Source organism: Chaetodon trifascialis, chromosome 21 (assembly GCF_039877785.1).
Source record: "Chaetodon trifascialis isolate fChaTrf1 chromosome 21, fChaTrf1.hap1, whole genome shotgun sequence".
Lineage (NCBI taxonomy): Eukaryota > Metazoa > Chordata > Actinopteri > Chaetodontiformes > Chaetodontidae > Chaetodon > Chaetodon trifascialis.
In genome coordinates, this window is record NC_092076.1 from 10,990,007 (window position 1) to 11,009,907 (window position 19,901).

At 42.3% G+C, this 19,901-nt stretch overlaps 5 protein-coding genes across 8 annotated transcripts; 1 reads left to right on the forward strand and 4 right to left on the reverse strand.

Annotated features, from left to right (window-relative positions):
- Positions 1-493: 493 nt before the first annotated feature.
- LOC139349864 (sesquipedalian-1-like) lies at positions 494-3,957 on the reverse strand. Its single transcript, XM_070990899.1, has 4 exons — positions 3,882-3,957; positions 3,379-3,489; positions 2,619-2,922; positions 494-1,134 (listed from the first exon to the last, which is right to left on the reverse strand). The coding sequence occupies exons 2-4, from the start codon at positions 3,457-3,459 to the stop codon at positions 701-703; spliced, it is 819 nt and encodes a 272-aa protein (XP_070847000.1). The 5' UTR covers positions 3,460-3,489; positions 3,882-3,957; the 3' UTR covers positions 494-700.
- Positions 3,958-5,207: 1,250 nt separating this feature from the next.
- LOC139349445 (putative zinc finger protein 286B) lies at positions 5,208-8,695 on the reverse strand. Its single transcript, XM_070990247.1, has 3 exons — positions 8,433-8,695; positions 7,703-7,893; positions 5,208-7,568 (listed from the first exon to the last, which is right to left on the reverse strand). The coding sequence occupies exons 2-3, from the start codon at positions 7,890-7,892 to the stop codon at positions 6,655-6,657; spliced, it is 1,104 nt and encodes a 367-aa protein (XP_070846348.1). The 5' UTR covers position 7,893; positions 8,433-8,695; the 3' UTR covers positions 5,208-6,654.
- A 1,074-nt stretch (positions 8,696-9,769) lies between these two features.
- On the reverse strand, positions 9,770-11,968 carry LOC139349448 (zinc finger and SCAN domain-containing protein 21-like). 3 transcript variants are annotated; one of them, XM_070990250.1, is made up of 3 exons: positions 11,651-11,968; positions 11,160-11,358; positions 9,770-11,063 (listed from the first exon to the last, which is right to left on the reverse strand). In XM_070990250.1, the coding sequence occupies exons 2-3, from the start codon at positions 11,353-11,355 to the stop codon at positions 10,213-10,215; spliced, it is 1,047 nt and encodes a 348-aa protein (XP_070846351.1). In that variant the 5' UTR covers positions 11,356-11,358; positions 11,651-11,968; the 3' UTR covers positions 9,770-10,212. The 3 variants fall into 3 exon arrangements, with proteins under 3 accessions (XP_070846351.1, XP_070846352.1, XP_070846353.1); XM_070990251.1 differs by having other exon boundaries at positions 11,160-11,403; positions 11,651-11,942; XM_070990252.1 differs by having other exon boundaries at positions 10,111-11,063; positions 11,160-11,349; positions 11,651-11,922.
- A 278-nt stretch (positions 11,969-12,246) lies between these two features.
- Positions 12,247-16,119, reverse strand: pkmyt1 (protein kinase, membrane associated tyrosine/threonine 1). Of its 2 annotated transcripts, XM_070990245.1 has the most exons (8): positions 16,020-16,119; positions 14,788-15,204; positions 14,391-14,628; positions 14,022-14,301; positions 13,818-13,924; positions 13,553-13,725; positions 13,165-13,385; positions 12,247-12,932 (listed from the first exon to the last, which is right to left on the reverse strand). In XM_070990245.1, exons 2-8 carry the CDS (start codon positions 15,160-15,162, stop codon positions 12,584-12,586), a joined length of 1,743 nt encoding a protein of 580 aa, XP_070846346.1. In that variant the 5' UTR covers positions 15,163-15,204; positions 16,020-16,119; the 3' UTR covers positions 12,247-12,583. The 2 variants fall into 2 exon arrangements, with proteins under 2 accessions (XP_070846346.1, XP_070846345.1); XM_070990244.1 differs by lacking the exon at positions 16,020-16,119 and having other exon boundaries at positions 14,788-15,446.
- Positions 16,120-16,202: 83 nt separating this feature from the next.
- Positions 16,203-19,617, forward strand: LOC139350223 (elongin-B-like). The gene is made up of 4 exons (XM_070991468.1): positions 16,203-16,276; positions 17,091-17,225; positions 17,375-17,483; positions 18,583-19,617. The coding sequence occupies exons 1-4, from the start codon at positions 16,274-16,276 to the stop codon at positions 18,693-18,695; spliced, it is 360 nt and encodes a 119-aa protein (XP_070847569.1). The 5' UTR covers positions 16,203-16,273; the 3' UTR covers positions 18,696-19,617.
- The last annotated feature ends 284 nt before the right edge of the window (positions 19,618-19,901 follow it).

The following is a 19,901-nucleotide window of genomic DNA, read 5'->3' on the forward strand; positions in this document are numbered from 1 at the left end:
AAGATGCCATCCTGGTAATCCTGATTATTCCCTAATCAGATAGGTCCACGTTTCTAAGCTTGTTCAGCTGTTTGTATTTTGGCAATATTACATACAGCTGAGCCTTTTCGAAAAGCATGGCAGTATATCTCAATGCTATCAGGAAAAAGTATCATTTCAAATCAAATCTAGTATCACAAACTTTCATACCATGATCACAGAAGATCCTCCACTCTGATTGGCTGACAGGTGTGGATTAATGTCTGGTAACTGGACAGCAGAACCAGAGACGTATGCAGTTCTAAAATTAAGGCACCAGTATTAACCTTTTCATTCATATAAATATTTTACTGCAATATTACTACAGTTTTTGGCCAGTGGCCCAACAGGTAGACTGGATGATAGAGTAAAGCAGCTAAAGGTAGAGGAGACACAAATCAATTAGACAGATCAAGTGGTGTTAGTGTGTGACCTTTTGTTCACATTAAGAAATCACTTCACTGGAATAAGGAGCAAAGGTCAATAGAGCAGGAGACCATGTCATTTATTGACTCATAATGTGTCATAATAAGTAAAATAGAAACAGTTTGCTCTTGAACAAAATATATATATATATGAAATGAATCTCAGCAATTATTGTTAACATTCCTATTTACATCATATCTTTGGAATGCAGCCACAGTTATTGAAATTAGGGTTTAGACATATGCATATTCCACACTTATCCAAAATCTATCAAGTTTTCTTCTTGAACAACTTCATCACCTCGTCCCCTCCTTGACCAATCAGCAATCAGTTCCTTCACCTCTCTTCCATAATCTTCGTGCAATTTACTAAATTCCTCCATGTTGCCTAAACAGACCCCTGACCACTCCCCTAACGGAGCAGCGGGACCATTAACAGGCACCACGTTTGCACTCCTCTTGGGCCACAGTTTGGGTGATCTTTTACTTGCTGATCTGGATGAAAGGGTTGGAGCCTGAAGAACATGATTGGAGCTCAAGCTGGGTCCTGCTCCCACACCTGGTGCGGGATACGCCGAGAGCGTGGAAGGCTGTGCGCTCAGGCAGGGTGCAGGACATCTCACTCCTGCTGTGTTGAAATTTGGCATGGTGAACGGCTTGGCTGGTTCACTGGAGAACTCGCCTAAAGCATCTGAGGAACAGAGAAATACATAAAGAAACGTCAACAGAGAGACCTTTCAGAAATGTGTTGACAGGAGGAGCCAGGGACCAAACAATGTATCCTAAAATCAATGGACGACACACTGTACCGCCTGAGCTGCAGCCACCCCGGCTGCAGAGCACCGACAACGTCTTAGAACATATTACAACATATCAGCTTTAATTCTTGAAAGATTTTATCCTGACAGAAGCCATTGTTCATATTGTTAAATTGTAAATCAGTGTAAAACACTCCTAAACAGGGGTCTGTTTAGTAGCCACCCAGGCAGGGACCAGATTTAGCCCCAATATCTATCTTTGTATGAATTTCAGAGTATCTACTATAAAACCAGAGGATAAAAATAGGTCAAGCTGCATGGCTTCCTGAGTGTTTATATCAACATAAACACTCTTTCTAAACCTAAAAAGTGAGGCTGAGCTGGAGGAGGGACTGTTTCAAGTTAGGACAACTTTTCATGGAGTTCATTGAGACTGCCACCTGTCTCGTTCCTGCTCTAAAAAGTCTCCAAAATCTCCACCATACAACCCAGAATCCAAAGAAGTTGTAGCGCTGTGTGAAATGTAAATAAAAGTAGAAAGCACTCATTTTCAAACTGTGTCTTCACAAAGTGTTCCTGAGCTCATGCAGTAATATCCTTTATCCAATCATGTGTTCATTAAGTGGTGAAACTCACTCCATCCTTGCCTGTGAACGACTGAGCCTTTCAATGATGCTCCTTTCATACCCAATCATGACACGATCACCTGTTACCAATGAACCTGTTTTCCCAGTTTCCCCAGTCTTTTGTTGCTCCTGTCCCAACTTGTTTGATAAGTGTCCCTGCATCAAATTCAGAATAGGAATATATTTATAAAACTCAATGAAGCTGATGAGATAAAACATTAAATATATTGTCTTTGTGCTGTTTTAAATTGAGTACATGTCAAAAAGGAATAGCAAAAAAAAACAGAATGTGATAGACATTCTGTTTTATTTACAGCGTCGGGGTTGAATGTTAAACATAAGGCCATTAATTACATCTTAAACACTGAATATCACAGTAAAAATGATGACAGAAGTGCACAAACAAACATCTGCATTATACATAAAGTGCAATAAAACCAACATTTCATGTTCACTGTTTGCTGACTCATCATCAGAAAGGAGTTGATTCTCAGATGGCAAAATACTATTTATACCAGACTCAATGAACAGAACCACAAACTACACCTTCAAAACCTCTAGAGCTGAATTAGATAAAGTCTAAACAATGAGATAATTACAAAATTGATTTCTTGTTGAGTGTCTGCACATAGTGGCAGACAGATGTTATTAGATTGTACTGTCTGCATACTGCTGCATGTACCATGATGTACATGGTGACAGTGATTCAACGCCCAGCTGCCCCCCAGAACAAAGGCCGCTCTCTTTCACCCACAAATAAAAATAAACCACGCTCTCTCTCAGTCTCTCACCTCTGTACTTCTTCTCCAGGTCCATCACTAGCAGGGACAGGTAGTTGTGGTTGGCCGACAGCAGGGCTTTGATCCAGCTCTCCTGACTGGCCTGGTCCTCGGCGGCGAACTTGTACGTTCGCAGTCCCGGCTCACTCCACACCAGCGAGAAGGCGAACTGCTCCTCGGACTCGCACAGCTGGACAGTGCAGCCCTCCAGAACAATCACTCCTGTCAGGTCCCGGTCTGCCTGCCGGTCCTTGTAGAAGAGGAGGTTTCCCTTCAGCACACACCAGCGTTTCTGATAGGAAGTCTTTATCTCACCCTGTGGGCCAATTGAGCCATCTGTGGTTTACTGACAGTTAGAAACAGCTCAATTTCTCAATGTCTTACACAACTCGCTTGGTGAAATAAGCAGCCTACTGGGAGATTAAATGTATTCTATGAAATTAGTGATGCAAGCACAGAAAAGGGAAGTGGCATTTTCTTAACAAGTTTCTATATGCTTTGAAATTCAAAATATCATCATAATAATGATATTTAGCATTCAAGCACTCAATTCAGCGTTAGCATTCGGGCTATTTATTCTATTTCAGTTCATGTACTTTTATTTGCGTGATTTTATTTAAATGTAGAGTAATAATGTTTTAATATGTTCCACTACAAAGCTCTTTGTAACTTGGTGCTGTACAAATAAAGTTTGTTTCAAACACCATTGGTTATTCCTGAGCGTTGTCAACTTCCTCTTTAATTTGAATAAAGTTTATTCAAAGGGTCTCACCTTCTTGTACAGGTATCCTTCTTTGTCTATTGGTGTGTTGCAGGATTCAAAATAGGAGACAATTTTTCCATCAAGCTTCATTTCAACATCGCAGGCTGCTCCGAACTGAACCTGAAACACAAAACAAACATTTCTCAGCCTTCTTCCTCATTTATGACTGCTTGTGTGTTTATGTCTAACTGATATTAACGGGCTGGACGTTTAACAGTTTAGCTCGTGCCTGTAGGCCAAATAGACGTACTTCCATGTTGCTCCAAATCCCGAATTTAAACCTTTAAACAGGTGGTTTATATTTCGCTGGAAACATACCAAACTGACCGCCATTAATAACTCGCCAGCCGATTTTGAGGCGGCAGCTTATCACCGTCCGATAATACGATTAAACAAAAACCCCCCAAAACGACTCATCAATTTCGCTTTCCATTTTTAACATGCCTCCCTAAACTTGAGAAATTTCCAGGCCAGACATGTTTCTCACTTCCACATGTCTAGTGTTTACTCACCTTACTGAAAGTGTGTAAGTGTTTCAGTTTCCTCCTGTGGGTGTGTATCAATCACTTCCTGGTTGCGAAGGTGAGGGCAGCTCCACGTCAACAGCGCGTGCAGACAACTTCAGTGTGGGCTCGTTACATAAAACATTAACTCATATAACTCATATAATATTAAGTCCAAATGAAAAGTATTCAAGTTTCTGTTCATTAATTAACATCTAATTAACAGTTACTCATGCGAGGCCGCATCACCTGTCAGACATGGTGCACTCTGACCTCCATGGCTCCCAGAAACACCTGTCAGCTCTTATTTCAGTAAGTTTTGATCATTAATTACAAATCTCTTTAGAAATTTCCATGCAAGTCCGTATTATTAGGTCATTTTATTTCATGGCTCATGGAGGGGCCCCCTGATTGCAGCTGGCCTCATCAATAAGGCCCCGGACCCCCATGCCATCCCATAGACACCACGCCTTTATTACATTAAGTCTTCTCATCTGACGCATATTGAATTGCACATATCCTTTACAGGTTATACTGTGAACATTTGCACATCATTTTTTTTCTAAATGTCTAATTTAGATTCATGATGTCTGACTTTTGCAACACTGGTTCTTTCTTTTTCTTTCTCTTCCTGTTTGTTATGCACCAAAACACCAAAGCAAATTCCATGTATGTGAAAACCTACTTGGTTCATATTGTGCTCACATGTTGTATCTTTCTAAAAAGGTGTATATAAGCAGAAGTGTTGACATTTGATGAACTGCACCAGAGCTTAAGCTATTTCAGAGTACTGTCAGGTCATATAATGAAGCTGCCATGTGTACTGTGTTATGTGCACTATACTTCACAAGTACTTGACAGGGTACATACACAATGCACAGTGTGCCAGAGCTGGAGGGTGGTCAGTAAGACAACCTATATATACTGTGCATTCACGCTTCATCCAGTACTTGAAATGTCATTAATACAAGAACCTGTGGTTTCTCTGATGTAACTGTGTTGACCACTTTCAGTAAAATGCTGCTGACATGCAGTTTTTGGCTGTAGGGGTGTGTCAGTGGTGTGTATTGGTCATTCTGTGAAAATCCCTAACATGTGGTGTGTAAAGTCAAGAGGCTACATGTGATAATTTCTTACACGTTGGAGCCTTCTAATGTTACTGAACCCGAATAACTCATCATGTAAAAAATCCACAGGGGGGTGTAGAGAGATCTTTATCTCTTATCACTTTTTAATTAATTAAACCATGACGTGATACACCTGTGACGACTTCAATGACCCTTTGAGTGATGTTAACGAGTCCTCTGAAGAAAAACCTGAAACGTCAGTCAGTGAGTCGTTTGTGGCGGTAATAATTTATTGCACTATTTTCCTAAATGATCTGCAATAAATATATCCAGCATTCAGCAAGCTTCAATCAGTCTAGAAAATCAGGCAATTTTAATGACAATCATGCTTTTTAAAAGGCTTCAATCATTGTCTTCAGCATTTACTTAACATGAGAGAATTCATTCTGTACATGACCAAAAGACTTACTTCACAAAATAAAAGTGTCATCTTGAAACATTTAAACCTGCTCTTCAGACCAACGTCGGCTCACTGGATATAAACCTGTTTAGTCCAAATTCAATACTGTTTTTTAAAAAAAAACGAAAACATCCGTTTCTTAAAGTTTCCCTCCTATACACGTTCCTGATTATGCAGTTTAATAAAGTTAGACAACTGGAGGTAATGAGTAAAATCTGTAATTTAGGCTAAGTTTACACTTTGGGAAAACGCATATGTTTTCATGCGGTTTGGCCTCTCATTTACACGCAAACAGAGTTTTTTCACAGAAAATGATCATTTTTAAAAACTCCGGCCAAAGTGGAGATTTCTGAAAACGCCGGTTATGTGTTGGCGTGTAAACAGGGTTAAACAGCGTTTTATGTTCCAAAACGTCACAACATGCGACTGAAAATACTTAACGTCATGTGAGTGACCTATATTTACACTCGCGCCCATAGGTTTAGTTATGATGGCGCTCGACAGCGTATTTATCCGGGTTCATGTAAACAACAACATTTTTGAAAACGACGTTGTGTGCACGATAATATTTTTGAAAACGGAGGGGCCAAAATATCCGTTTTCCAAAATACCCTGCTATGTGTAAACGTAGGCTTACTCAAGTCCATCTTGAAAGAGCTGTACACCCCGACAGGTGTTCTCACTTACTCTGGCTAATTAGACCTCAGCTTAGGTGGACCACACAAAACTCTGCACTAATAAACATGATGGAGGTGTAATTTGATGCACAGGTGCAACATAAGAGTGAGGGAGACGTCACAAAGTCCTAACAGGACATCTAATGTGCTAAAATAATTGAAATCACCTGTATGAATGTACCATGGATGTGCAGGACTGTTGAAGCATATTTCTTATATTCTTTTGCTAACATAACTAAGCTAATCTTGTTAGCCAAAAACAGTATTAGATAGATATGAATCCAGATACTGATACTATACCTTTACGTTAGTACGTCTCTATCTGTAAAGCTTTGGTCTCTTTGGTGAAGTGATTACCTTCCACAGCCCTGTTCCATCATGATCAGAGGGACAAAAAGACGAGCAGAAGTAACACAAGTAACTCCTGGTAACACTGAGCTCTTCCTTTAAGGTCTTTAGCAGCGGTTTCTCGCAACTATTTCTCAAACTAAGGGCACAGACCAAAAATGATCCTTCACAGATTCCTCACAAAGTAAATGTGCTGAATTTGCTCATTTGCAGTGAGTCCAGTATCAGAATCACTGCTGCTGCTCCCTCCACACTTGCTGCAACTGTAAAATCTCTCCAATGTGGATCTTCTGGTGTCTTTTCAGATTCTCCCCCCGACTGAAGCTCTTTCCACACTGGTTGCAGTAATAAGGTTTCTCCCCTGTGTGGACCCTCTTGTGTTTCTTCAGGTCTCCAGCCTGGCTAAAACGTCTCCCACACTGTATGCAGCCATACGGCTTCTCCCCTGTATGACAACGCTGGTGGATTCTCAAGTTCCCGACCCGGCTGAATGTCTTTCCGCATACAACACACGAGTGTGGGTCATCTCTCCTGAAGTGCTCCATCCTGATTTTTCTCCCGTCAAATGCAGTCCTGTTGGTTTTTACAAATGCATGCCTCCTAGGTACGGTGTGATTTGAGTGGACAAAGACAAGTCCGCATGGTTCAGCGCTCACTTGTGACCTCTGTGTCTCAGCAGAGCTGTGACGAGAAGAGTTGCAGCTTAAATCCACACAACCGCTATATTGTTCCTGAAGACATGGCGGTACCGACGTTGTGCAGTCTGTTCGTTCTGGCTCTCTTTTGATAACCGCAAAGTTTACCCCGAGTGAGGTGCTGGAGTGAGAGGTGCATGCATCACTGTTTGGGCTGTGTGATGTGGGGACTGTCACTGCCTCCTCAGTGACATGTACCACCTCCTCTGATTGTGCTTTGCAATGTTCTGCTGCTTGTGCCACGCTGCACTCAGCTTGTGATTCTGTGTTATTGTAGTCCTCCTGTTGTTTGGATTCCTGCTTCACGTCACGGTCGGGTTGGTGGCTGCTTACCAGGTTTTGCTCTGTTGCAGGGAGTTCTGTGATCTGCCTCAAAGTGAGCCCCAAATCCTGCTCATTCTGTGTGTCTTCTTCTACTTCAGGTAACGGGCTACTTGTAGCTACAACATCTGTAAGACCAAGAAGAAAAAGTGTTACAAATTACATTACAAAGTAACTCATGAATAACACTTCAACTTGTACAGGATAGTAACATCTACAGTGACACAGTCAAGGGCCGCAGTAAATGACCCTTGTTACCCACCTATGCTGACTCTCATCATCTTGCCACGAAGCTCCTGCAGCCTCCTCTTCAGACTCTCGTTCTCTCTCTGGGTTCTGGCAGTTTTCTCCTGGTACTCTGACACCGTCTCCTTCACCACCTCCAGAACCTCCTGCACCGCCTCAGTCAGGAGCTTGGCCACACGAGCGTTCAAACGTTCCAGTTTAGACATCCTGAAATAAAACGTCACCTCAGGGTAAGAAATGACTGTGGACAGTTTACGCAAAGTCAGTTGTGTGATATATGTCCATTCATCAGCATACTACAGGCCCCTTTGGGAGGCCCAAAAACTGTTCCTAAACGTAAACTAGTTACATCCTGTACTATTATGTTAATAGGTGAGACGTTCAATATAAACGAATAAGTTAAACTTAATAGGGAACTTCTGTGGGTAGAGCCCTGTTTTGCCTCAACTTTTAAGTCTTTTTTTTTTTTTTTTTACATAGTTTGGTTTGATATTAAGGTGCCGTCAATCCTAGGAGATTCTGCAGGTAATTTCCAATAAGGCTGAACACCAATCGCAGTGAGATGTTTACTACATAAAACAGACTCTGGTCAGTGATGACAATGTTGTATTCAACATTAAGCGTCTATAATGGTTCACGGTTAATTTTATGCTCATTTAAAAGCAAACACATTTCAAACACGTAATTAATAACCATAGTTAAGATAATGTCAGTTCCCCTGCTAGGCGTGTTTAGAACTGCTGTACCTGCAAGTTGAAGTTAGCGAATATTGTGCACTGTGGATAGCTAACGTTAGCTACATTAGCTAACTCCGCCCGGTGTCGTTTTCCCTTTAAATTTGTACCAAACTCGCCATGCGGCTTCCGTGTTAGCGAGACGTTTACTCTGAATTAATTTTCAGCCAACTGGGTGAAAAATAAAAGCTGCAAACACTATCGCAAAGCACAAATCCGGCACAATATTACGCCGCTCAGCACCCGGAAGCAGAACCTAAATCACGTCCGCTGTTGTGTGTTTTTTCAAAATAAAAGTCTTAGATGAAAGCCTTAATTTGAACATATTCCATTGTGAATATAAAGACTAACAAACATTTAACTGTGATAGCAAGTGGGATACGTCTGTGGCATTCACTTGTAAGCATCCTAAAGAATATACATGATATTCCCATACCAGCACATTATGCCACACAGATATACAGAAACATACAGGAATGGCAGCTTGTGGCAGTGCATCCTGCAGCTTGCCTATTTGAAAATCTAAACAAAAAAAAAAAAATGGAGTAGGATGTGACAAGTCTGGTGAAACAGACAGTCCTTTAAACCCAGCATCAAGCTTAAAACTTGTTACATGTAGTTAGGAAGGAAAATGAATTAGTTGCTGGGAATTATGGAAATGGTAAACAACCTTCAAAGGGTTAGGAAGGATGTTTCATCATGAAAAGTAATGTAATGAGGTGCTGTAATATGATGCATGGTGTTGGTTCAATGCTCTGCTAACATTACACTGAGGATAAAAATAAAAACCTCTGACAGGCTAAACTGTACTTCTGTACGGCGCTGCTGCAATTTTGCAGCCTCAAATGCCAATTGAGTGTTTAGAGTTGAGCTGCTGGTCCTCCAACTGTGGGGACTCATCCAGTTCTGTGCAGTTCACATAAAACTTTAGAGGGACTCCACATCTTGTAATGCTTCACTTTGTCTCAGCTTGGCCTGTATTAATTGTAGGGGATGTCTTTTTTATATATATATATGCACAGCCTTATTAAAGAGTCTGAGATCAATTATTCATTTATTGAACTTAAACTCTATCCATGCTGACATGGATTCTCTGAAGACAAATTTATTGTTAATTACATCACTGCCTCTACTAGACTGCAATTCATTTCATCACTAATAATTTGTCAAGAGACAGATCGACTTTCAAACCACACTGGGACAATTAGTTCAGTGCTTTTCAAAGCCCTGACTCACACTGTGAAGTTTCATCAAGCAGCCTACAGTTTTCTCAATGCTTTGCTGAGTTTTGCTGTGGTGACTCAGACAGGATTACTGTGACGGGATCCTGTAGGCAATACAGACCACTTGACCGTAAAGAGCACCAAATGCATTTATTTGATTTTGGAATGACGGAGGTCCACACAAGAACTTCTGCATCAAGTAAACAAATCTCGAAACATCTCACAAATGACAGTACAGCAGGAACAGCAGGAATCATTGGACTGTACTTCACACTTGAAAGATGACGTGCTCCACAATGAGCTTCCTGTTTTGATAAAAGAAGGCACCATTACTCTTCCAAACTTTTGAGGTTACATCATTATCTACATACGATAGCAATACGCTCAGCTGACCTCCACATAAATGCTCACAGAGGATGACTTATTTCTATTTGTAGAGGCGAGGGGCGTTCAGTTGGCTGCAACCTGCAACCTGCAACCTCACCATTAGATGCCATTAAATCCTACACACTGGTCCTTTAAATACTTCTGTTAGCCCAGCAACATCAGCTGATTTTCCATCAGCAGCCTCACAGATGAGTTTGCTGGTGTTTCTTCATGTTACTCGAGTGACTAAAACTTTTGCCACAGTGACTGCAGCCGAACGGCTTCTCTCCCGTGTGGTAGCGCAGGTGCACTGTGAGGTAGCCCGACTGACTGAAGCTCTTCCCGCACACCGAGCAGCAGTACGGCTTCTCCCCCGTGTGCACCCTGCTGTGCTTCTTGTAGTCGCCTGCGTGTCTGAAGGTGCGGCCGCAGAGCGAGCAGCTGTAGTGTTTTCGGACGTTTCTCTGGAACGCTTTAGAGCTTGAACCAGCTGCTGTTGTTTGAGTAGTGTGTTGTTTTTCTGTACTGCCGAATCTTTGAGATACTTGCTCTTGTACGCCATTTTGGTCCAGGCTGAAGACAATGCCTGACTGTCTGTAGGGTCCTGAATTGACTTGAGGATGTTCCAGGTTTAGTCTGTGTAAGGAGGGAATGCTTGTATCTGCATCATCACAGAGGTGATTTGTAGTGTGCACGGCGTCTTCATCTGATGTAGGCTCTACTTTCATTTTTGGATCATTTTCAGAGACTGTGGCTGCAGTGACAACACGGTTTGAAATTGGTGCTGACAATCCTTTATCAGTCTCTGTCTTAACAGTCCTTTGATTGCTCAAGTTACCGCCACTGAAATGTGGTGCCGCAGCAGCTCTGGGGGAGAGACAGTGGGTGGCTGATGATGAGATGGATGCGTCACAGTCAAGGTCTTCAAATGAATATGAGGGACAAATCGCTGCAATGTCCTTATCAGAGGGGATGAGTTCAATGTCCTCTTCCAGCTCTTCTTTCTGTTTCTGACCCATGAGATGCAGCTCAGGGGAAATCTGGGGCGCAATTACTGCACAACAACAAAGGTGACAAAGCACAAAGAAAGACATTTTTATCAAACAGTCCCAACACTTCTGGACAACATTTCAGCACTGCGATGTCTTACCATTGCCTTCCAGTTTGAACTTATCCTGCAGCTCCTGCAGCCTCCTCTTCAGACTCTGGTTCTCCCTCTGTGTTCTGGCAGTTTTCTCCTGGTACTCTGACACCGTCTCTTTCACCACCTCCAGAACCTCCTGCACCGCTTTAGACAGCAGCTTTTCCACTCGGGCATTCAGGCGCTCGATTTTGGACATCTTCATAGACTGATGGAGAATAGGTATTGATCACTGTGCTCACTTCATGGACGTCTGCAGGAGCAACATGCTGTCAACCATTATGATGACTTGAGTTTGCCCTGACAGATAACTAGCAAATGATGATTGACTGTTATTTTTTTGCAGACAGGACTGCACAGATACAGATTATCCCAACAACATACCGACAGATTTGAACAAAACAAAACACTATTTCACCTTTAAACAGGCTAAAACAGACGGGATCCTCAGTATTATAATAGTTGTATTACCAATTTTAACAAAAGAAAGGGCAGCATACCTTGACTCTAACCTAATACCGTCAAATACTGTCGCAGTCTTTGATGAATCCCGGATTATCTGATAGTGATCCACATGAAAACGGTCATTGTTTACAATATTCACAGTTGTACAGAGACGCGATGCTGGGTTGGGATTTCCACCTCAGGTCATGTCAGACCGGGAATCCGTTTGGCATCTATTTTTACAGCTCCTCTCGAGGATAGACGAGGCCACAAATGGTTTGGCAAATAAATATCACGATAAACGTGGGTATTGTGCGCACGAACCATGACCACCCATATCACCATCTCCTTCCTGGGTTTTACAGGCGGCTGGCATCCAGCGGGAGGTGCGTTGCTGCCATCTGCTGGCGAGAACGCAAAGTACCTTAAACACCCAGTCAGACTGACCTCTTTTAAGTGTTTATGTTAGATCATTCATTGCTGATCTCATGATACTTTTTGTGGTTTATATCCTGCACAGTCGATTCAGTGAAAATAGCTTTGTCAAAAGATTCCTTCTGCAACAATGGACCATCATCACCTCCTCCATCCATCCTTACATTTAGAAAGTCACTGACACTAAAAACACATTCCACAAGTTTAGATTCTCTTTGCCTCCTGCTTTTATTTCCCTTTGTAACTTGTCAGGTAACTCAGAGCACAGCAAGCTAATGATAACTTATTCAACAACACATCACGACTTGTCATTTCAGCAACAGATTGCATTTACACAAACATAAAAAGTGCTTGAGAGATTAATTCCATATTCAACCATTTCACCTAAATTAATTTTTTTCAAATACAAGAGGCGGCTGTGAGACTGTTACAAGATGGCAAAAGCTGTTCATACAAACTGAAGTAGTGAAGTTCCATTCTTACATAAGGTACTATTCACCAGACATTCAAAGTGAAATAACGCGACTCCTGAATGGAAACTGGCAGTACTGTGCTCATGGAGTTGTTTCCTCAAACAGACTGAGCAGGTTCTTTGGTTCAAAGCTGGGTAGGAGTAAAGCCTCCTTCGCTTGGATGCAGCTGCGGCCACGTCGCTGCGAGGACTTGGCGGGTGAAGAATATCGGCTGCGTTTGGACTTTTCTGTGTGCATGGGACTCGCACTGGGTGTCAGTGTGTGGCAGGAACCATTTGAGTGGATGCTGGAGGGGGTCTGTGCTAAGTCACAGGAGGACCAATCACCCAGATTTGAGTGAGTGGGTGTGTGTCGAGGACTTCGATGACTGTGTGCCTGTGAACCTGGGAGAGGAGTGGATGTGCTTTCCACAGACAATCTGGATTTGACCCTGTGGAGGAAATGTAAAACATCAAGCAGCGGATTTGACAGAAATAGGAAATTCAGCTCAAGACAAAGGAAGTGTCCCAGCAGCCATTTCTTTACGTTGCTGGATATTCATACAAGAAAGACATTTCTAAGACATAAAATGAAGTTGTGAATCAGTTACAATTCTTATATACTGAAGTGACTTAGAGTTCTCTTGTGTGCCTTTGAAGTTAAGAGAGACAATGAATCTCTACCTGTTCAAGAAAGTGGGGGAGAGCTCTGGGTCTGTGGGCTCCAACAGAAACACTGCATCATCCTCTGGGCTATCTGAGTCGGCATACATGGCACTGAGGGGCAGGGTTAAATCCCTGTCACAGCTATCCTTTGGAGGAGTGCAGGGCGCTGGCTTGGTCCAATGAGGGAGAGAGGACAAGTGAAGGGAAGACAAGAGTCTACACCCAAAGCACATGAACAGCTACGAGAAAAAGACCAGAAAGATATAAAAATGTTGCATCCAAGCGTTACATTTTCATTGTACTTGGTTTGCTGACTTGGTAAAGGCTACATGTTTAACACATTTAATGATTTAAAACCAATCCCCAAACATTAATGATTAAAAGGTTTATTAGACACATTCATTACCTGACAGAAGGCGACCAGTTTCAGTGCGCTCTCGGCGACCAGTAGATAGATGCGCCTTTTCCACCGGTGTTTCCAAACAGAGGGGAGTGCGAGAAGCTCAGAGACTGTCGGCCTCTCAGATGGTTCTGGGGCCAGCATCTTCCGCAGTACTGTCTGAAGCTCAGCTGACAGGCCTGTAAACACAGATGGAAACAGTACAAACATAAGACATCTGGATAAAGATAATAGGCCAATCTATAGGGACTGGAAAGGAAGTTGATCTTACTGCTGGTAAACTCTGAGGGAAGGCAGCCTTGTCTGAGCTGTTGCCAGCCCTCTCCACCATTTGGAACCTCAATATTACAGGCAAGCTCCAGGATAGAAACACCCAAACTAAATGAAAAGGATTCAACAATATTTAGGCTCTAATTTAAGTCAGATCAATCTGTTACATATTTTGAATATCAATTAATTTTCTCATTTATGGTACCTGAAAACATCTGCAGCAGGTCCATACTCCCCACGGAGCAGCTCAGGGGCCATGTACCTGGGATCTCCCTCCTGGCCATCCTCTTTCACTTTTCCCTCTACAGGCTCTGTACTCTTTTGTTTGAGCTCAAGCAGCAGCCCGAAGTCTCCAAGCTTGAGACGCCCAGACTCAGTCATAAGGACATTAGCAGGCTTGAGGTCCAGATGCACAAAACCATGAGAGTGTAAGTGTTGTAGTGCTGAGAGGAGGTCGCACAGGTAGGCCCATGCTGCAGACTCATCTGGATTCAAAAACGAAAGCCGAGTTAGTATGAAGTGGCAAAATATCATGGCTAATCTGGATAGATGTCATCATCTCTTTCACACAGACCCGGGCCAGGAGGCTGGCTCTCAGCATGGAGCAGCAAGCTGGTGCTACACAGCTCTGTCTGAATGTATAGTCGGCCACACTCCTCCCAGGCTGCCACAAAATGCAGGATGTGAGGATGAGGACACAGGCGCTCATGATTCCTGGCTTCCCTCACACTCCGGTTCCTCTCGCTGCTGCCTCTGAAGCGATGAGCAGAGCGCTTGACTGCATATTGAAGGCCATCCCGGTTGCTTTGTACCTACAATAATACAGAAAATGCATAAGTCTCATCTTCTGTTGGGTAATCTCCAAAAGATAATCCTGGTCATAGTTTACGGAGATATCTAAATTTGTACGGTGAGTTTCCCCATTATGAAATTAGATGATTTTAAAATACATTTTTTTTTGTCTTGCTCACCTTGTACACCTCTCCGAAGGATCCTCTTCCCAGCAGGCCCAAATTTGTGAAGCACTGATTAAAATAGGACTCCTGTTTGCCTGGATCGTATACAGAATTTGGAGGGGGAGTCTTACTAAGGGAACAAGACAAGGGTGTCCAGGGGGACGGATGCTGGGGGAACATCCTGCTGAGAGGGGGACATCCCTTGGAAGGTGGCAGTGGGGGCAGAGAATGTGAGTGCCTGGCAGGCGAAGAGTAAGACGCGCTGGACGCAGACGATGAGGAAAAAGGCAGACGGCGCTTTTTGAGAGAGAAGGACTGCTCTGCGTGGGAGAAGTGGGTCGGAAGGGGGAGAGAGACCCCGGACACTGTGGTTTCTACTGCCACTGACATTGTGTAGGGACTTCTTCAGTTTCTTTCTTTGAAGACAGTGACCTGCGACATTGAAAAGAAGACTTTAAAACACAGGCAATCTTGGCTGACAGGTAATGTGAATGTACCATTTTTGCACTGCTTGTGCCCATTAAATGTGCATTTTTCTCCTGATGGCCAGAACTTTGCTGATCTAAAACTTTGGAGAACCATTCTGTCGTACTGTGGCGTATCTGCCACAGAACAAAAGCAAAGACTGAATATATAAATGTTTCCCTGAAACACATACACTTAAACTCTGACATACAACGTAAACTAAATAATCTGACTTGTCAATAGACAATGCAAATCTGTTCAGGCACAAAAAATATCTGTTACTAACGTTAGTAAAATTAACCCAATCTCGGTGGAGATTCTCTTTTCCATCTTGGTCAAACGTTTTCACGATTAGCAAGATCTGAGATCCTGAACGTCCTGCTCGACAGGTTGTCTGATATCAGTATCGATCAGGTTGAACAGACCTGCTGAATGTCACGTCACTGTAACGTTAGCAAGGTCCACTCGACAAGTCTAATAACGTCAGTCCTTAACTGTAATATTCACTTCGGTTAACACAACTTTGTCGAAATAACTATGGCTAGCGTTAACATTATTCCAAGCAGTATGTTAGCATTATTCATTCTTTGCCATCACTGACAGATGTTACCTTTCATAAAACACATTTTGGCTAACATTAATCAGGTTAAGGGCGGACCCAGCCGACGCAAACAACAACATAACCTAACGTAGCTGGCTAGCTAACTTACACTCAAATGTAACGTACTGTAACTGACAGTTCGGTATTAGGTAAAGTACAAATAAGTAACATTATCACATACCATAATCTAGTGTTAACGTCTTCAAAACAGTGGGGTTTGGATAGCCACTGTCTCAAAATCAAACTGCGCGTACACTCATCAAGCATTTAACTAACTCGCGCCAAATTCTGAAAATTATACGCAGTGTTCCGTACCTGCCTTCCGTGAATACTGAGTGCTCATCTGAATTGCGCAATATCCGTACGCGGTGCAGTCTGGGGTTCTGCTGCACAACACAGGGCTGGCGCAACTGGCTAGCTAGGTGACCACTTGAAATGGTAACTTTATTATTATCGATCGTTTTGTGAGATTTGTGTCTAGATAGAGGCAATGAATTAGCGTTCAACTCGTTTTTACAAAGCAGCAGCGCTATAATGACCAACGATACAGTCGAGTGTAGAAATGTTAATTTCAATGTTGTTTTTGCTAACCAGCTAACGCTAAGTTTGCTATGCTAGCTTCGCCTTCTATAACGAGAGGTGTAGTTAGCGAGGTAACTTATCTTTGCTTGGCTAACCTTGGAAGTGATGTAGCTAACGTTAGCCAACTAAACCAGTTTGGCTAGTCTGATCCGCTGAACGTGTAATGCCATTGTCAGACCTACACTGTCTATTAATTTAACTGACAGGCCTAATTTTGGCTCAAAACTCTGAAGGCTGTCTCGTGTTGGCTAACTTCACGTTAGCCTAAATGTACGTCTGCTTGCCACTGCTCACTGTTGTTGCTAGCTTATGAATCAATGACATGTCAGTAGTGTTAATTCTTCTATATTCGGTTAAAAGACTTACCTGACACATCGGCGAAACAACCAACTAAGACGTGGTTACATTTCCTTGAAAGGATTCGCTAACAATGGTGCTTTGTAAGGTGTTTTAAACAGGTGCCAGGTGGACACCTACAAATGACTTAAATGGCCTACTAAGATGTCTTGTCAAATGTAGAGGTTCTTGCCATTTAACCTGGTTATGAATGACCTGAGCCACAGATCCCAATCTAAACTGAGAGCAACACTTCAAGACAAAACTAATCAAGTTGGCTTTTGGACACAGTTTTATTTAACATGTCATTAATTCTATGCTCACTTTCCATCAGGACGTGTTCTTAATGATCCGGCGTCACAAGACCACAATCTTCACAGATGCCAAGGAGTCCACCACTGTCTATGAGCTGAAGCGCATCGTCGAAGGAATTCTTAAGAGAACACCTGAAGACCAGAGGCTCTACAAAGTGAGTTTACAGCCAGTTATTCCAGTGGCACCTCATGAAGTCTGTTAAATGCATGCTGAAATTTATTTAAGCATTCGTATTGTCACGTAACTTGTCTTTCCTCAAAGTAACTGAAATATTCTGTGGCATTTTCTTCTTTCGTTTCACAGGATGACCAGTTGTTAGAGGACAGCAAAACTCTGGGTGACTGTGGCTTCACCAACCAGACTGCCAGACCTCAAGCCCCAGCTACAGTTGGTCTGGCCTTCCGCATTAATGGTATGTTCAGTTTATGTTACTTGTTAGTTTCTAGGATCAGGAATATTTTGGATTTTTCCTCAAGTGAGGTGGTTTTCTAGAAGTAAGTCCTGTCTTTCTGCTTTCTGCTTTCTATCCTTTCTCACTGTGGAATTGTTCCATAAGTCTGGTTTGGACTTACTTGGTTACTTAAATTGTTGAACGTTGGTAATTTTGCAGGGTTGATTACAACTGTTTGCACTCTGCGCTGGTTAATCTGTATCAGTCTCATTAAGCCCCTAATGATCTGTATTTGGGTGCTGTGGCAGTAATTATGTCAGTGGATTACTGTGATTATCAACTACAGTAACTTTGAATTCTCTCGCACTGTTAAATACCAGTCTATGGTATTCAGTGCTAGGATGTATTTTTAGATTAAATAATGCAATTTTACACTCATCTCATCTCAGTGTGCCGTGTCTACTTCTGTCAATGATTCTCTGACACGTTGCACAATGTAAATTAACTTTCTGGCTGTGCAACTTTTTGGTGAACTTCTTTAATAATAATAAGACTTAATTTGTATAGTGCCTTTCATACAAGAAATACGGCTTAAAGTGCTTTACAACAAAGACATTACGTTTGCCAAGTGCCTCACATAAAAACAGAATGCATAACATAAGATCAGGCCACCACCTCAACTCAGTTGTTGTGATAGTGCACATAAATTATTTTTTTGTTTTTTTTAATCTGTATTGCATTTGCATGCGGCTTGAAGCCATGGCTGTTTTGCCCGTACTGTAATTTGCCTTTACATGAATGTACATGAAATTACAAGGCACAAGACAACATAGGTGACAAAGAAGGTGAATACGGCCCATTTTAAATTTGATGTGAGCCAGAGACAAATCTCTAGAAATTACATTTTAATTGAACCTCAAATCATGTGTGAATATAGTTGAAATATGATTCACTGTAATTTTCACAAGTGCCTTAACCAGAGTAGTTCTTCCTTTCAAGCTTTGGAATATCTGCTCAGACAGACTTGCCACAGTTAGTGTTCACTGCAGCAACCTTATGACATGACTGATGTAGCCACATGCCAACAGAGCTAATGTTTCCTTGTCTCCCCTGCCTGCAGATGAGATGTTCGAACAGCTGCACATCGAGGCCTTCTCCAGCCCCCCAGAACTCCCTGATGTGATGAAACCTCAGGACTCTGGTAGCACTGCCAACGAACAGGCTGTGCAGTGATGACAGGGAGAGGAAACGAGCAATGGAGAGAAGGGTGGAAGTGTGTGTGTGTGTGTGTGGATTAACTGCAGTGGAGAAGTAGCGGGGTGGAGGATATGTAATGTAATTTCAGTTGAGGGATTGGGACGTTGTCGGTAACCAAGCCTACCCATGTTACCTTCATGCTATCATCCTAGCATCCCCCCAGTTTGCTTCACAAGTCACTTTTTTTTTCTTTTTTTTTTTTTTAACCCATCATGATTTCCACATCACATGCGGTCCTGCCCCTTGACTTTGCTCTTAAGCACCAACTGGCTCAAACTTTGCGTGAGGAAGTTGGTTTGGAAAGTATGATTGTGTGTGTGTGTGTGTGAGTGAGTGTGTTATTATAATTATTATCATTAATATTTTGGAAAAGGTGAAAAAGTAGTTGTGTGTCACATTGCAACATGCTTAGGAAAGGAGTCCGGTGTCTCGGCAAACTGCATGAACAGGTTCAAAACAAAGACTTTATTTTCACAGAAACAGATAAACCCTCACCTGATAAGTTTCCTTGGTCTGACTCTCCCAGTTTTGTTGTACATTTCTGATTTGATTTCATACCAGGAAAGAAAATCTTTCTAATAATTATGTTTAGCTTTTTCTTGTCATTTTGTTTTTTCAGTTTGTTTCACTTGTCACTTCATTGTTGTTTGTTTCATGCACTGAGACCAGAGGCAGGTACCTCTTTGACAACAGAGGGACGTTTTTGGTCAAAGGACATTCTGCCTGTGGCATGGAGTATGCACAGGAGGAGAATTTTCCCGTGGTAAAACTTATGCTTTGAAAATACATACATCACCACATCGCCAACATCAATGTGGCAACTTCCCCTAATCACACAAACATAGCCTGTAACTGTGAGCTTGCTTGATTAAAAGTTTTTCCTGTTTTGTTTTTTACACTGCTGGCTGACTTTTATTTTAAACACAGGTTTGTACCAACATTTAATGAGGACAACAGCATTCATTGTTAAAGAAGCTGGGCAGGGCAGGAGCTAAGACAGGCCTTTTACACAGCAGACGTTGTGACTTGTCATAGTAGGAAAACCACAGATGCTCCTAATAACATTTACAGCGGCTCTGTTGTGTTCAAGTGTCCCAATGAGGGCGGACAGTGAGTCAGCGCGTTCAGTGAAACCCTGAACCTAAAGCAGCTCAATGAAATTCAGCCATTGTTCATTTCAGT

Bases quoted from the DNA above. Each gene is read 5' to 3' on its own strand.
- LOC139349864 (XM_070990899.1), bottom strand. From the start codon at position 3,459: ATGAAGCTTGATGGAAAAATTGTCTCCTATTTTGAATCCTGCAACACA. The intron at 2,923-3,378 runs GTGAGACCCTTT...ATTGGCCCACAG, and splicing joins AAGGATACCTGTACAAGAAG to GGTGAGATAAAGACTTCCTA. The intron at 1,135-2,618 runs GTGAGAGACTGA...TCTGTTCCTCAG, and splicing joins CCTGGAGAAGAAGTACAGAG to ATGCTTTAGGCGAGTTCTCC.
- LOC139349445 (XM_070990247.1), bottom strand. From the start codon at position 7,892: ATGTCTAAACTGGAACGTTTGAACGCTCGTGTGGCCAAGCTCCTGACT. The intron at 7,569-7,702 runs GTGGGTAACAAG...TTGGTCTTACAG, and splicing joins GATGATGAGAGTCAGCATAG to ATGTTGTAGCTACAAGTAGC.
- LOC139349448 (XM_070990250.1), bottom strand. From the start codon at position 11,355: ATGAAGATGTCCAAAATCGAGCGCCTGAATGCCCGAGTGGAAAAGCTG. The intron at 11,064-11,159 runs GTAAGACATCGC...GTTGTTGTGCAG, and splicing joins GTTCAAACTGGAAGGCAATG to TAATTGCGCCCCAGATTTCC.
- pkmyt1 (XM_070990245.1), bottom strand. From the start codon at position 15,162: ATGTCAGTGGCAGTAGAAACCACAGTGTCCGGGGTCTCTCTCCCCCTT. The intron at 14,302-14,390 runs GTCTGTGTGAAA...TTTTGAATCCAG, and splicing joins GAGCCAGCCTCCTGGCCCGG to ATGAGTCTGCAGCATGGGCC. The intron at 13,386-13,552 runs GTAATGAATGTG...TTTTTCTCGTAG, and splicing joins AACTGGTCGCCTTCTGTCAG to CTGTTCATGTGCTTTGGGTG.
- LOC139350223 (XM_070991468.1), top strand. The intron at 17,226-17,374 runs GTGAGTTTACAG...TTCGTTTCACAG, and splicing joins AAGACCAGAGGCTCTACAAA to GATGACCAGTTGTTAGAGGA. The intron at 17,484-18,582 runs GTATGTTCAGTT...CCCTGCCTGCAG, and splicing joins TCTGGCCTTCCGCATTAATG to ATGAGATGTTCGAACAGCTG.